This window comes from Filicampus tigris, chromosome 12, assembly GCF_054856515.1.
Source record: "Filicampus tigris isolate MCC_2025a chromosome 12, RoL_Ftig_1.0, whole genome shotgun sequence".
In the NCBI taxonomy this organism is placed as follows: Eukaryota; Metazoa; Chordata; class Actinopteri; order Syngnathiformes; family Syngnathidae; genus Filicampus; species Filicampus tigris.
In genome coordinates this window covers 13,374,608-13,389,526 of record NC_141228.1, presented here as the reverse complement: position 1 = coordinate 13,389,526, position 14,919 = coordinate 13,374,608, and the positions used below count along the sequence as shown (strand labels likewise).

General features: G+C 40.2%; 2 protein-coding genes across 8 annotated transcripts in view; one reads left to right on the top strand and one right to left on the bottom strand.

Annotated features, from left to right (window-relative positions):
• agbl4 (AGBL carboxypeptidase 4) overlaps positions 1-6,788 on the bottom strand; it is a 285,763-nt gene extending 278,975 nt beyond the window's left edge. Inside the window, exons 1-3 of one of the 2 annotated variants that reach the window (XM_086046757.1) lie at positions 6,593-6,781; positions 4,276-4,370; positions 3,529-3,651 (exon numbers count right to left, since the gene is read on the bottom strand). In XM_086046757.1, the coding sequence (XP_085902883.1) occupies positions 3,529-3,651; positions 4,276-4,297 (145 nt within the window). In that variant the 5' untranslated portion in view covers positions 4,298-4,370; positions 6,593-6,781. Of the gene's footprint in view, positions 1-3,528; positions 3,652-4,275; positions 4,371-6,592 lie in introns of both variants that reach the window. The other variant, XM_086046755.1, reaches the window with a different exon arrangement.
• elavl4 (ELAV like neuron-specific RNA binding protein 4) overlaps positions 6,290-14,919 on the top strand; it is a 99,077-nt gene continuing 90,447 nt past the window's right edge. For 4 of the 6 annotated variants that reach the window (XM_086046762.1, XM_086046761.1, XM_086046759.1 and 1 more), the window contains exons 1-2: positions 13,037-13,599; positions 14,148-14,288. In XM_086046762.1, coding sequence (XP_085902888.1) covers positions 13,552-13,599; positions 14,148-14,288 — 189 coding nt within the window. In that variant the 5' untranslated portion in view covers positions 13,037-13,551. Of the gene's footprint in view, positions 6,568-12,417; positions 12,549-13,036; positions 13,600-14,147; positions 14,289-14,919 lie in introns of those variants that run through there. The other 2 variants (XM_086046758.1, XM_086046763.1) reach the window with 2 other exon arrangements.

Below are 14,919 nucleotides of genomic sequence, written 5' to 3'. Positions count from 1 at the left end.
GTTAAAACAGATGGCCCTTTAGTCAGCAACATCGAGAGGAGGCATTCACAAAAGAATTCGGGACTTAGACAAAAATGTAAACAGTTTGGGTGCACGAGGAAACAAATGTGACAAGTTAAGATAAGAATGTCATTTGGAATTCACTCTAAAAATAATTAAGGTTTTCATATCACTAAGGAATCTTTGCATCGTGACAATACCCATACACATAACAATAGACAAAGACTTTATATTTGCAGATTAACAAAGTTTATTCGCTGCTTTGCATTTTCTTAAGTGGCATATAAATATTGATCTGCACCAGCAAATCTGCATCTGTATGTTGGCTGGCTGAAAGTATGCACAAAATGTTGTCGAGTTGAAAACTGCAGTTACGATTATCATATATTTGCTATCTAAAGAAGCATTTCATGCCTTCAAATGACCTGTTGGTTGAGACACCCACTATATGTAAATGAGTAGTCCATCAGTGGCTTGATCAGCATATGGCTGACAACAATGTGAATTTAGCCTCGTCTAAATGTAAATTGGGTTTCATACGTTTGGCAAACAGCTTACATGACAAGTGTCTAAACATTGGATGTTATTTTGTTAGACCAACTATAAATTAAATCTGCACTTTATGAAATGAACATATGATGCACTTGCTGGTCGCAGAAGTAGTCTTTGCTATGAACAAAAAGTATGCTATACGTTTTACAGAAAACTATATATTTTTTTAATCACGTTTTCAAAACATGCAACAGAAGGCAAGGTTTTACACTAGTAAAGATATATAAACTGATATGAAGCGAATTCATACATCCAGCAATGTAGCGTGATACCACTTTTGTGGGGTCTTGTTTTCATCTCGGAATCAATTGCATTTTAACTCAACTTGACAAGACATGGCGGGGATATGGATTTATTTTCAAGGCCAGTCAAGACCAAGACTGCACAGACTGCTTCATGAGACATATAGCATATAATAAAGTGATGAACATGATTTTCAGCTCATGCTTATTTTCATGAGTGTTCCACAGGAGCTGGAGCCTATCTCAGCCGACTGTGGGTCAGAAGCAAGAAGAAAGTGCTCACTAGTCAATCAGGGGGCGCATAGAGACAATCATTCACACCAGCAGTCAATTTCAGGTCTTCAATGAATATGACGTTCATGTTTTTGGAATGTAGGGGCTAGGGGGATGAGCTGTGAGGAAGATGCGCTAATCACTACTCCACAATATTGTACTGACTTATTCATAACATTTTCTTCATATACTGGTTATGTAGATTTCTATATCTGTTGGGTTGAAAAAAATGTTCAATGTATTGGCATTTATGTTGACATTTTTATTATTGTGTCATGCATACAATAGTACGCCCAGCCCGCATGGGCTTATAAGACACCAAACAAATTATATGACCCACCACCAAGGACCAAAAAAAAGAAAAAAAAAAAAAAAACACACACACTTATGTCTCGCTTTAGATATACAATTTGCAGTTCCAAAAACATAAAAATCAAAAAGGCATTTTATCTTTTCTTCATCTGGCCAGTAGAAAATATCAGGCTTATGTTGTTTAATATCATTAAACGTACACCCTCTTAGATCATCATGAAGTGTACAATATAAAAGAAAAATGAAATTCACTTTCCACTTCATTCAAGCCACACATTTCACACAATCTGTTATCTTCAAGTATATTAATAAATCGACCGGTTTCAATGGCCAAAGGGAGAATAGCAGACCTCAGCTGAGCAACCAAATATCTTTGATTTCTAGGTAACCGAGATAAAATATATTCTTCAGGAGTATACCTTTCCTTGATCTGCTTGTACATTTTCAATTTGGGTTTCAACAAAACACCAGGTTCCTTTAAACTTGAGAAAATCTTGTTTTTTTTAACAGAATTAATATTACAACACAGGTTCATCCTGTAAATATATTGCCTAACAACTTCTTCAAAAATTTATGGTTTGGGTCTGCCATACTACTACTAACATTTCCGTTGGATAGACCTAGCCCATATCTCCTTGAATCAGAGCAGATATTCTATATGTGTATATATGGAACGCCTAAAAATAATATAATGTAATTATAATATATGGGAAAATTGACTTAGATGGGCAATTGATCAGCACAGCATTTTGAGTTTGTGCATGTGACATGACAAAGTACTTTTTCTTCTTTTTTTTTTTTTACACTGGTCACCTTGACACTAAATAAAACTAAAATCAAGATTCACGTGCAAAAAAGAACTGACAAAATCAGTTGATTAAAACATAAGATGCCCCTTTCATTTGATACGAGCTTAACAAAAATCAACTCCTCCCCCATTCTAACTTCAGCGATGCATTTACCGGAGAGATATTAATATCAATTCCATAAATCATTCAGGAGATGCATCCGAAGCCGGAGACGTTATGTATGTTAGCTGATCTCAATGTGGGAGCTCAATGTCCATTAATCAATGTCTAAGCTCCTCTAACATGTCATTAGAGGAAACGGGCAAAAGTTGGGGGGGGGGGAAGCATTCCTAATGCTGATATAGTAAATCTAAACACAGTCCTCCATATGCATGTATAATATGTGTATGGGGTTTTAGTTACCATAACTATATCAGCTACAGTATGTCATGGTTAACAATCAGTTAACTGTTTACAGATATATTATTATTTTGTCTCCTCGCTAATGCGAGTGGGAGAGCATGATATATGCAAAAGTGGTGTATCTGTATATGAGAACTCGACTAACAGGAAATGTCAGAGCATATAAAAACAACATTTAATGAAAAGAGTTTGTGGGCTGGGACATGAGTTTGAGCAAATAAGGTTGTGCCAATGCTAATAATTTAAAAAAAAAAAAAAAAAAGGAAAAGAAATAAAGACCTCACTGTCAGCGCTTGTTTGAATAGGCAGCCAATTCAGTGAGGCAAACATTTGACAACTGCAGTCAAATATATTAGATAAGCAGTACTGATTGCTCCACCTGCATTATGTTGAACAGGCTGGCAGCGTGTGGGATGCTTTCAGAGCTATAGGATAAAACTTGATGCTGCAATGTTATTGATTTGGAACCGGCATAGTCCAACTCAAACTGTTAGCGTGACATCTAAATTGTTAGGATTTCAAAATATTTTCCACAGGAGGACCGTTATCAACTGTACAGGCAAATTGAAGTAACAGTTTAACACTGTCTTAAGTGTCATACTAGTGTCAAAACAAGTTAAAAATAACAAAACTATTCATACACTCTTAACTTGATTGAAAAAAAAAAAAAGAGGAGGGCGTATTAAAATTGTGGCACGTCGACAACGTTAGCAGTCCATATACTGGATTTTGATACAGTACTGGTAACAAAACATGTTTCGGTCAAAGTTTGGTAAACGTGACAGTTTAGTCACACATAAACTCAGCCATGCTCACTATAAAGTGTCACATTGTTTCATAGCTGTGTCAATTTGTGAGCAACCACTAACTGCACCATATGCCATATGAATGAGAAGCTAATTGAGTGGTGTTCAAGTATACGGCATCCTACAACTCACCGCTCTCGAAGCATGCGTCAAAAACCAGATGTCCTTTTCTTGGAGATCCCGAGTACCCTGGTGGGCTCACTGTCAGCTTGTTGACATTGCCCACCAAGGCCTCCTCGCCTCCAGCTTCGTTGCCTACACATGCATTATAAGAAGGAAACACGTCGCTGTATTAAAATATGCTGCATAAATGTGTGTGAAGGGATTTCAGAAATAAAAAGCAGAATATAATAACACAACTTAAATCTTTAATTTTGATTTAATAAATAGTCTTAAATCACAAGCAGGATTGCCTGATTAATATTGTATATGGAAATGGATTTTAATGTTTGATATTGAATTTAAAAGACTGTAATGAGATCCATAACAAAAGTTTAATGAATAATTAATTTACAGAGATAGATAAACAAGCTCAGTTTTGTTACAATGTACATGCTGGCTCAGTAAAGATTGGGAGACACTGCCATAGATCAGCGATTTCCAACGACTGTGTCGCAGTCCATTAATGTCCCATGAGAGATCATCAGGTGTCAAGTATGAAAATTATTATTTAATTACTGCAAATAATTTACATTTCTTGCCATCAATGTATATTACAGCAAGTATATCAGCTGTGTGTAACTAAATTTCACACTGACTTTTTGGGGAAATTGAGATCACAATTATTTCAGCATGTATAATTTTTGGGACATTTTTGTTTCAAATGTAGCTTGAAGGTCCGCAAAATAATTTCTCAGGTAATGACCAATCATGGCTCACCTGTTTTCTGAAGATGAGCCATGATTAGTTGTTACGTGACCCCTGAGCAACTGTGTCCATTTCCAGTGGACAGCGGGTGGCAAAATGGCCGCCGTCTGAGATGTACAAAAACCGGTGAATTTTAGAAGAAAATGTTTGGGTTGAGTTCATCTTTAAATTGAGAAAATGTGAATATTAGGTTGAATTGTTCAAAAATGAATAATTCAAATGGAATTTAGAGGCACAGATGGTAGTTACAGTGTGTTTAATTGGTGTTAGGTGTTGAGTAGGGGGGTCTTTAGACCCCTAAAATGTGAAAAACCCAGCAATAAAGGCTGGGAAACACTGCTCTACATAGATTATACAGGTCTAGCAAAAAAGTGTCCACTAAAAATAATGTACCTATGTAGCCTATAGTTAGTAATGGTAAAATATTTAGTGGTTTTGTATTTTGATAGGTACGTGCAACCACAATACAAAGGTTTATATGTGGATGAGTTGCTGGTGATTTCCACATATAAAGTAGAGCAGAGTTACTTACAATCTGCTCTAAGTATGCTACGCGATATGACATCAAATACAATGCCAAGAGAAGCAACATCATCATTTTGCGTTCTATAGGTGATGGGAAATCAGTTTCTACGTTTTACTTGCAACAAGGTCCTATGTAATGAGGTAAAATATCTTGGCCACTGTATTTCAGATGATTTGTCAGATGATAATGACATTCGCCGACACTGTAGGAAATCGTGTGCACAGGCAACCAAAATAGAGAGAAAATTTCATATTTGTTCCGCAGATGTCTAAGCCTTATTGTTCAGAGCGTATTGCACACCACAGTACACTGCGACACCTACTTAAGTCTATGAATAGACTAAATGTAGCATACAACGATGCTCTGCAGCTGCTCCTGTGGGTACCGAAGTGTCACAGTGCCAGCAAACTCTTTAATAGTCTGGGATTACCCACTTTTAATAAATGTGATGTATATATTCATGTGCACTAGATACCCTAACTTGAGTTTGCGGCAACAGTAACTCAGAACCAGCATTCGATAATTTATAAAAAACTGAGAGAGGGATAAAACATAATTTCGTGTTTACCTGCACTAATTTTAGGGTGAAAAGACTGAACTGTTGTCAAGGGAAATACGGAGACTCACTCTTTTGTCCACTCCACCCCAAATCAGGTCAATGGGGTTAAATTCGGGAGACAGAATCTTTTTCTATCATGGGCCTTATGTGGAATGTCACGTAAACAAAACGAAAAACAGTTAGTGGACTTCCTGTGTGTACAGTGATGCCAACAAAAATTACGGTACATGATGGTTTGAACCCAAATTTCCTGGAATATTATTTTTTGGTTTTTATTTTTTTTCTCTGTGGTGTTTTTGGACATAAGATGAATACAATAAATACATAATTTATTTATACAGGATACACAAATTTTAAACATCAGATATGACTATCTGTAGGTAGCTCTTGAAGACATCTTGTGTAAAACAAGGGAAATTGAAGATGTTTCAAATTTCTACATGTGCTTTATCCCGGTCTCCTGCCATAGGGCTCCGTCAGTCAACAGTACCGGAAGGATGTTCTTTGTCCTTTTTTGCCGTTTGTTTGTTTGTTTGTTTGTTTGTTTGTTTTGTTATTCAGATATTCATTGGACTTTATTGAATTGCTAGACTTTCAATAAAAAAACGTACTATGTAACTCCAGTAATATTAGCTAATGGATGGTGAGAATAGTATCTAATTACTATGAACTCATCATTTCGAACAGCATTGTGGAAAATTGTGATAATATTAAACCTAAATTAACATTTACAATATAAGTGAGAATATCCGCATAATAGAACTGAGACATCAGCACTGCTTCTAATGAGGCTTGTGCGAGTTTAACACGTGTTGTCTTGACCACGCTCTCCCTTTCCCAGCGGCGTGAGGTCACGAAATCTGGCGAGCAACACAGCACTTGACACACGCAGCTACTTAAGGCATCAGCTAACCTAGCTAGGGTTGTCCCACGACCAGCACGCCTGCTCTAGAGAGCAGAATATCTATTAAAAAGCATAATGCATGCCAGTCCATACCCGCTGTGTGTTTTTGACATTACCATGACTAGAGACGATTGGAGCAAAGCTAGCTTGCAGCATGCAAGTGACATCACTCTTGTTTACATCCGTGCGCCTGCTAGCTAAAAAGAGTTAGCACGCTAATATGAAGGCACGTCATGATGAGGAAACGCGGGGTAAATCGTGGTCGCCTGCCGGACCTTCCCTTTGGAAAACAACAACGACGAGCAAGCGAAGGAGGTAAGGAGGCTAACATATTACACACCAGCCTCGGCGTCTTTCACGAGGTTCTCTTCCATCTTCCTTTCCATTCTTGCACAGAGCAGCCGACGCGCTCCGTTTGTTGCCAAGGCAACGGAGCAGGAGGCAAGAGGAGGGAGGTTCCCAGTAAATAGCAATGCTCACACACGCCAAAGCGAGACTTGTTTGGAAAAGTATGCCCTTAAAGTTGATTAGGTTCAGCCGGGAGGTAGACACCTGTGGGGGAACTAAACTAACCGATACTACTTGATCAATCAAAAAAAAAAAAAAGGATAACTGCACACACCGAAGCATTTTTGTTTTGTTTTTTCATTCTGTTTTGATATTTTAGTTATTTTGTTAGTTTTCATTAACCAAAATAATAATAACCTTTGTTTGCAATGGTGTAGAACTATACTGCATGTAGTAGTGAGAAAGGTTTGTAGTAGTTCAGTTAACGACATTCGAAGGGGACATTCTTTTTTTTTTTTTATCCCCACCAATTAAGCAGGTACTACAGTATTTCCAGCTGTGTGTGTGTTAAGCAGGGATTAAAGAGAAAGTAGCTGGAGTGCCCGGGTACACCTTAAACTGGTTGCAGGCAATAGCAAGAACTGTAGATTAACTAACAACCATTCACAATCACACCTCACAATTTAGTCTTTAATGACCTTAGCATGCATGTTGTTGGAATGTGAGTGGGATCCAGGGTGAAAAGGAGAGAGGGGGAGAAAACCCACCCAAGGACAGGGAGAAAATGTAACCTTGACCAGAAGATCCTATTCATACCCTGAACCTCAGAACCTTGAGGCAGACATGCAACTACAGCCACTGTTGCCCTCTGCCAACTATAATTGATAAACAAAAATAAATAGTCATATCATCCTAATATTTGTCTATATTTATTATAACATAGCAATCAAGGCTCATTTCATGATATCACAATATATAATCAAGGTAAACCTTCTAGTAAATAGACTTTACTTCATATGCACTGCTTTTACACTCATGCTACTGGTCACATGGTCACACCTCTATCAAATGGCTGTCACACCTGCATTTTTAATGGTATTTTCAAAGAAGGCCAATCACTGCAGGCCACAGCCAGTGATTCTGAGTCATCCTGCAGATTGATTAAAGCTGGTGGTTTTCTAGGCAATTGGCGCATAGATGTCATCAAGGCCAATCAGGCCCAGTCCTATTTCTTTCCCATTACAAAGGCTGCACCTGATTAAGTACATCAAATGAGCAGGCATACAACTCCCGCAGCAAAGTGGCACACACGCTGTTGCTAATTTTCAGCTTGTATAACTGGACCAAATGAATAGGACCACAGACAGGGCAATGATATTTCTGTGTGCATGTTTTGGGGGTGTTTTCTGTATTTGATGACCTGCATCAACAAGCCACCGAGCAGATAGGTCAGACTGATTACTTCTCAGATGACAGCATGAGAATATAGAGCTGCCGTGAAGAATTCTATTTAAAAAAAAAAAAAATTGAGAATGAATGACCGTCCTCTATGCTATGTCATTGTTTTTAACACCGTGCCAATTAAAGGGCTCTACGGTGGCACAGTCACTCATTTCACAAGAGGGAGATTGAAATTGAATTATGGAGCATGAGGAGAATACATTAGATATGCTGCATGTTTCTCTTGTTTCTCTGCTCTTATCGAATAGCGGGACGACATTAGGGTGCTTGAGTTTACCATAATATCCTGGCTTGTCTGCAGCAGATAAGGTGACTCTTGAGATCCCGACTGTAGCCTCATATCGTGGCTGAAACTCATATTGGAGGACTTCATACACTGTATATGAGTATGCATACCGCAACGTCTACACCGGGGAGCTTTTATGCTTCTTAGTGTTACTTCTGTTATGAGGAGACACACAGTGACTTGATAAAGTCTTCAGTCACCATTGGATATGTTTTTACAGTTGTATAAAGACCATCTTTCAATTAAATGTCACTTAGTAATGCTCTGACCACCACTGTCATGAAAAACAAATCTTGGAGTGGCGGATTTTTGTGTGCCTATCTGTCTTTTAGTTAGCAGGCTACTTAGTGGTTCAGGAAGGATCAACCTGTATGTCATTATGATTCTGGAGGCATTCATTAATACGATGCTGATTCAAATTGTGAAAATAAATTACCATTAATGGCAGTTGAGATAAGGGTTCACTTTTCATAGACAGCGCACCTGCGCTGTGGCACAAATGCCGTCGTATCTTAATTTTCATATTAGCACAAGGCTCACTGTGCTTAATTGGCAATTTGACAGACCGGTCTCTGATCCGAGTGATAATTTGGTTGCAGAAAGTTGGTACAAACTTATGCTAGCTCAGACCACGTCTAAATGCTGGTGCATGCTATTCTCACATGATTTTGGTGAATTTGATCGGGGCATGGAGACGGATTCTGAGCTCCGCGGATCTGTACGGTGGAGGTCAGACATATGTAATGCATACATTTATGAAACAGCAGACATTAAGCAATCTGAATTATTGTACTATATTTTTTATATCATCCCACAGCTATGGCAGTCAGGGGCATGAACGATTGGTTCACCAAGTGGCTACTTCCTGTCTAGTGTGCCATATGTAATTTCTCCATGATTGAAGTCAGCTGTCACCACTCCCACTGTGGCGCAGACTTCCCTCTCGCATATCTGCGGCCATCTGCAAAATTACCAACATTAAGTATAAGTCGCCTCCAGTGAGAGATATGCCACACGCCGCACTGGATTTACGCTGGTCATGAAAATAGAGCCCAAGGATGTTTTTTTCCAGCCTCATGACCACAATATGCTTTTTGGGCATATTTTTAAACATCTGGAATGTGATTTTTTTTTTTTTTTTCCATGTTTTTAAAATCCTGCCAAATGCCCAGTCTGGAACTGGATGAAAACATCTCTTGAAAATATGCTCAAATTAGAGAATTCTTTTTTTAAAAATCTATTTCTTTATTCATTGTTACCAACATCTGATCGGAAATTCCTCCTACGAATGACAGCGTGTCCTCGTTCCACACAAACAAACAAATTAACAGACAAACCCAGGCTGATAAAACAAACTCCTTGTCAGAGGTAAGAATAGAAACACTTTCAAGAATAACCCTTCAGCTCTCTGCCCAGGGTACACTTTGAATCCAGCATTTTCCTGTCAAGATGTCTGCAAAGTGCAGAAATTACTTAATGAAAACATCCATCATTAAGCTCAACAGTCGCTTGAAGTGAAGCACAATCTGCTACATGGTCTCAACATTTTTAATTATCTCTCAGGAGAATGTGTTTTTGCATTCTTATCGAATGTGTGACTGCTCATATGTGTGCTTCACATGTTTGCAGACATTCCTGTCTCAAATAGTTGAAGCTGCAGTAAGATGAAATGTGGTTATTTTAAGTCTCTTCTGGAAGTGGAGGACACCTTCATAAATCTAATCAGAGTATATCAGAAAGCCCTTTGGGATACTATCACTTCTTGCATCACATTTCAAAACTTTGCTTTAGTTTCTTCCTGAAATATAAACCCAAACCATAATTATTACTATTTACAAGCTAAGAATACTTTGGTTTGCTTATTTCCACTATGTTTCCAGCCTTGCTGATGTATGAGCAGGCTCTATACTGTACTAGATTTTTCCATGAAATTTGAGGCTCTTAATAGATTTTGTTTTAAGATTATGAATGCAACTTAGAAAAAAAAGCTAAACAAAGAAAGGTACGCAGTAGAGCGCAGACCTTCAACTATCGCAATTAGTTACGCACAGAGCCAATGATGGTTAAATAGCGCGAGAAGCACAACAAAGATCCGTCTGCTCATCCATGCTACATGATTTGCATGTCGAAACTTTAACTAGAGGCAGCTTCTCTAGAAACAGAATGTGCATTGAAAAGTTCATAAAAATGCTTGTCCATAACTGGAGGTTCAACTGTACATGAATCGCAAATGACTGAAATGATTTCTCTTTAGTTTGGCACATACTCAACTTCAGATTAAGCAGCATTATCAGCTAATCATTTGTTAGCTTCCACCACTGGCAATGGTGATTAGGACCTTTCTCTGCATCATCCTCAGAAGTTTACCAACCTACTTTGCAAAATCCACCCATTTTTAGCCGTCTCAGGGGGCGGCCATTTTGTCACTTCTGTCGACTGAAAATGACATCACGACTGCTCAGGGCAATCACAACTCGCCTGTTTTCTTAAGCTGAGCTATGATTGGTCTGAGCAACTGTGGTGCCATTTTCAGTCGCCAAAAATGATAAAATGGCTGCCACCTGAGATGGCTAAAATGGGTGGATTTTGCTGCTTAACTCATATTTTACAAACGCAATATTAATCAGAATGCCTTGTTTCAACTAGTGGGCCTGCATAGAACATATCCTTGAACAAAAAAAAAGGTTTGGGTTGACTACCTCTTTAACTACTGTAAATGACAAAGCTTTAAAACAAAACAATATACACTAACATTTTTAACATTAACTGCTACACAAGTGTAAAAGTTGCTACTGTGAATCATAAAACCGGTAGCACTACCTTAATTTTAATCACAAGTGGCTACATAGGAGCTTGCTGTTATGCGGGATTTGCTGATGTTACTTTACACTACAGGCGTATTTCCAGGAAAATGTCACTTAATTTCTGAATGGTATGACTTGGAGCATTGGGCTTTAAGCATGTTTCTTGTGTTTTTGCGCCAGCAAGTACTGGGATAGCTTTCTTAATGTGTCCAAATGGAGCATATCATTAGCGTAGGAGGTATAGTCATGCAAAAATCAATACGAGGCACAAGTGGCAGCAAGTTGGGTGGCTACGAGGGCACGGGAAGGAGGGGGTTGGCAGCTCAGAAGAAACCAGCCATCAGTACACAGAGAATCACTATGGTGACAGCAATCAGAGAGCTTAGGGGAGCCGAGGCGGGGTCAGAGAGGAAGGCTTGAGAGGCAGCTGACTGAGGAATCAAGCCTCACTCTGGATGATTCATCTGACAGCTCACCCCCCAACCCCCCTCCTTCCCAGGGCACCGCTGGGGCATTCGTCCCCCAGAGACTACCAGCTTTGCGGAACAGGGATGTGGCCGGCAGCCCTTTTTCTTAGACGAGAGAAATATGATCTGAAGCCAAGATAGTATAAGAGCGAAACGATATGTTTGATGATACATTCATGTGTGTTTCTGAATTAACTGTATGTTTTGTTTGCCTCACACAAGTATCTGCTTTGAATACCCTGCTGATACCCCTTCACACTTCATCTGTCCCTCTAAGCATTGTTTTGAACACTTGGGGGTCACAGAGTGAATCGTGATAACATCACAATATTTTGCCAACAGTCACAACAGTATCATGATGCTGCAATTATGTCACGTATTGGAGGAAAAAACATATTTTTTTAAAATGTAAATATAGATAAAAGGAGTATTGACAGCACTATCGATATTTGATGCTGGTGTATCTATACTGTAAAATTGTATACCATCCCTTATGGACGCTGTCAATCTCAACTGATGGTCCAGTGTCAATAAAACACTATTAACTGGCCTGGTCTTGTCTGTTCGATTCCTTGATGGCAAAAGCAGAATTCAAAGCACGGGGAGAAAATCATTGTCCGTAATTACAAAGCTAGTTGTATCACACCACTGACATTAGCGTTACGGAAGATGATAGCTCCAATTACTCCAGCAGCATGACCCCCATTAAGGGGATCTATTGTAAAACACAGCCTTTTATTTCAGCAACGTTTTCCCTGTTTGACGCAAATACAGTACACCTTGACTCAAAGTTCAATTATTCTGAGTCGCATTCTTGGCTCAGGACTATGTTTTGACATTTCTTGTTTGTTGCGTATAGTTGGACGCTCCTGTGAGTGGCTGCTTTGTCATGGCCATGCCACACCCTGCTGAGGAAGAGGACAGCCACCTGACCTTGATGCTCACATCAGCCCGTCCCCTCGCTTGTGTTCGTCTGCTGGCCACTCAAAGGTAGCCTTCCTTTGCTTTCACTTTGCGTTACCTTTCATATCATACAAATGGGACAAATGCTTTCCACTGCCAAACGTCTTGCATAATGCCTTTTCCACATTTGAATCCAGTTTCATTAATTAGATAGCGCAGTGGAAAACATTAGTCCTCACACCACAAACCAATCCTTTTATCCTTGCCCTGTGTTTTCATGGTCCATGAGGGAGTGCTTCCATAAGTGCAAATGTTCCCTTGTCGTGTATCACGCACACAAGAAAAGAGAAGAGAATCAGACATATAGGAGTGGCACGCAGAGGAAGGCGGTGGCGCTGTCCGTGGTGCTAGAACAGTCTTTCCACCTTGTGGTAGCACTAGTGAACTGAAGCTGCATCATTTGGCACACTGCGAGGTGGGGGGGTGTTAGAGAGAGAGAGAGAGTGATGCAGGGAGGGAGCGAGGGCGGGAATGCAAAGGGGACGATACAGCGAGAGAGGAGAGAGAGAGCAATAGGGAGGGGAGTTTAAACTAAGTGCTATGTTTTGGGACAGCTAATCTGCTAGCGAGCAGTTTGAGGATCGGAGCGTATTGTGTGAGCCAGTGTGCGGGGGACAGATAAGGCAGCACGCCAGCCCGCCAAGCCGACCTACCGACTTCCCGTTTTAATGTGCTGACTCCTGGGAGATTTAAAAAAAAAAAAAAAAAAAAAAAAAGAAGCGGAAGAGAGAAAAATATTGACTCAAGACGTGTGCGGGGATCCTGGACAGAAACATTATTACAGCGACAGCCAGCAGGGCACTTTTGAAAGCAAGGAGAGCGCTAAAAAGAAAGAGAAAATAAAGGACTTAATAGTGACTCCTCCAGATTTTTTTTCCTGCTTGATTTTTTTTTTTTTTATCGCTTGATTTTTCTTTCTTTTTTTCTGCTTCTGGGACTGACTCCCATCCTTAGCAAAGAAAAGGGGAGGAAAGAACTGAGGAGAAGCTGACACGAAGAGGACAGAGAAAAAAAAGTACTGAATTTCAACATGTTTGAAATAAGCCGAACACTCAACGCTGCTTTGCTGAGCAACGAGGTAAAGACATTTGTCGTCTTCTTCTCCTTCTCTTCCATGCCTCACCTGTCTGCTGCCAGCCATTCTGTCATGTGTGCGTCTGTTTGTGTGCATGTCTGTGCACTTCCGTGTGCTCGTAGCCACAAGAGCGATTGATAATAGCAGCGCATTTTCATGTATGGTCATATGGAGAACACGCAGCTGCTCTGCTGTAATAGTAAATGGAGAGCTAGTGCCCATACTTTACATCACCCCATTGCAACAAGGTAGCCATCATACCGATCAAACCCAGCCTTGCTTGTGAAATTGGGGTTAAAACTGTGCCTTCTTATGCTTGTAAGTTTGAGAGCTTGTGTGTTCACGTGCTTCTGTGTGAGAGCAAAAATGTGCCCTAATCCCCTCCTTCTCTCTATCGCTTCCTTCTTCATACACACTCCCTCTGCCCTTTTAATATTCATCATCGTCCTTCCTACCTACTGTTATCTGCCCCCCCCTCCTACCCCCTTCCCTTCTTCTCCTCCCTTCTCCTCCCACGTCAATGCGTGAGCGTGTGTGTGTCCTGTGAGCAGCATCTCAAGATGATGGCGAGGTACGGGCAGCTCTCGGGACTAGCAGCCAGTGGCGTGGGCTCCGTCCCCGAGTCGCACTCGCCGCTATTTCCCAGGGATCTCCCGTCATCGCCCGCCCAGACGGGCTACAGGTCATCCCTGGTAAGAGGATATAGACAGAGCACTGTATCTCCATATCCAAGTCTCCATCTTTTTAATGAACACAGGCGTGCGTTGTAATACCATGAAAACCAAGCAGGGATGGGGGGCGAGTTGATTGTGTGTGGGTGAGGAAGGGAGTAAAAGGGCAGAAAGAGAGCAAATCAATTGTGCAATGCAGCCAGTATTCTCAATGGATGGTTTTAGTAAATATTTACATTGTTGTGTTTGTTCAATTACCCTACGCCTACTCTGCCTTTAGTCTCCGCCAGACAGACTGTTATCAAGGGAATCTGAGGTGTTTGTGTGTGTAAAACGTGCATGTGTTAGTGTGTCTGCATGGCTAAAGTAATTCATTGTTGTGGAATTTTGTATTGCTCTGTATTACTCGCTGCTAAAAATCAAATTAGGGTGTGAAGGGATGAATGAGAATTGGCTATTCGAAATGTGATTTTAACACCAGCTTGTATTGGATCATCTCGTGACAAATGACTTGATCATCATCGCGGGAACAGTGAAGACACATGGAATTATTTCCATTGATGTCAACATTCCGCTGACAGTCCCGGTAGAAAAGATAACTTCAAGGGAAGGGAGCGAAGCGGGGGAGATGGGGCACGAGAAAACCCAGAGC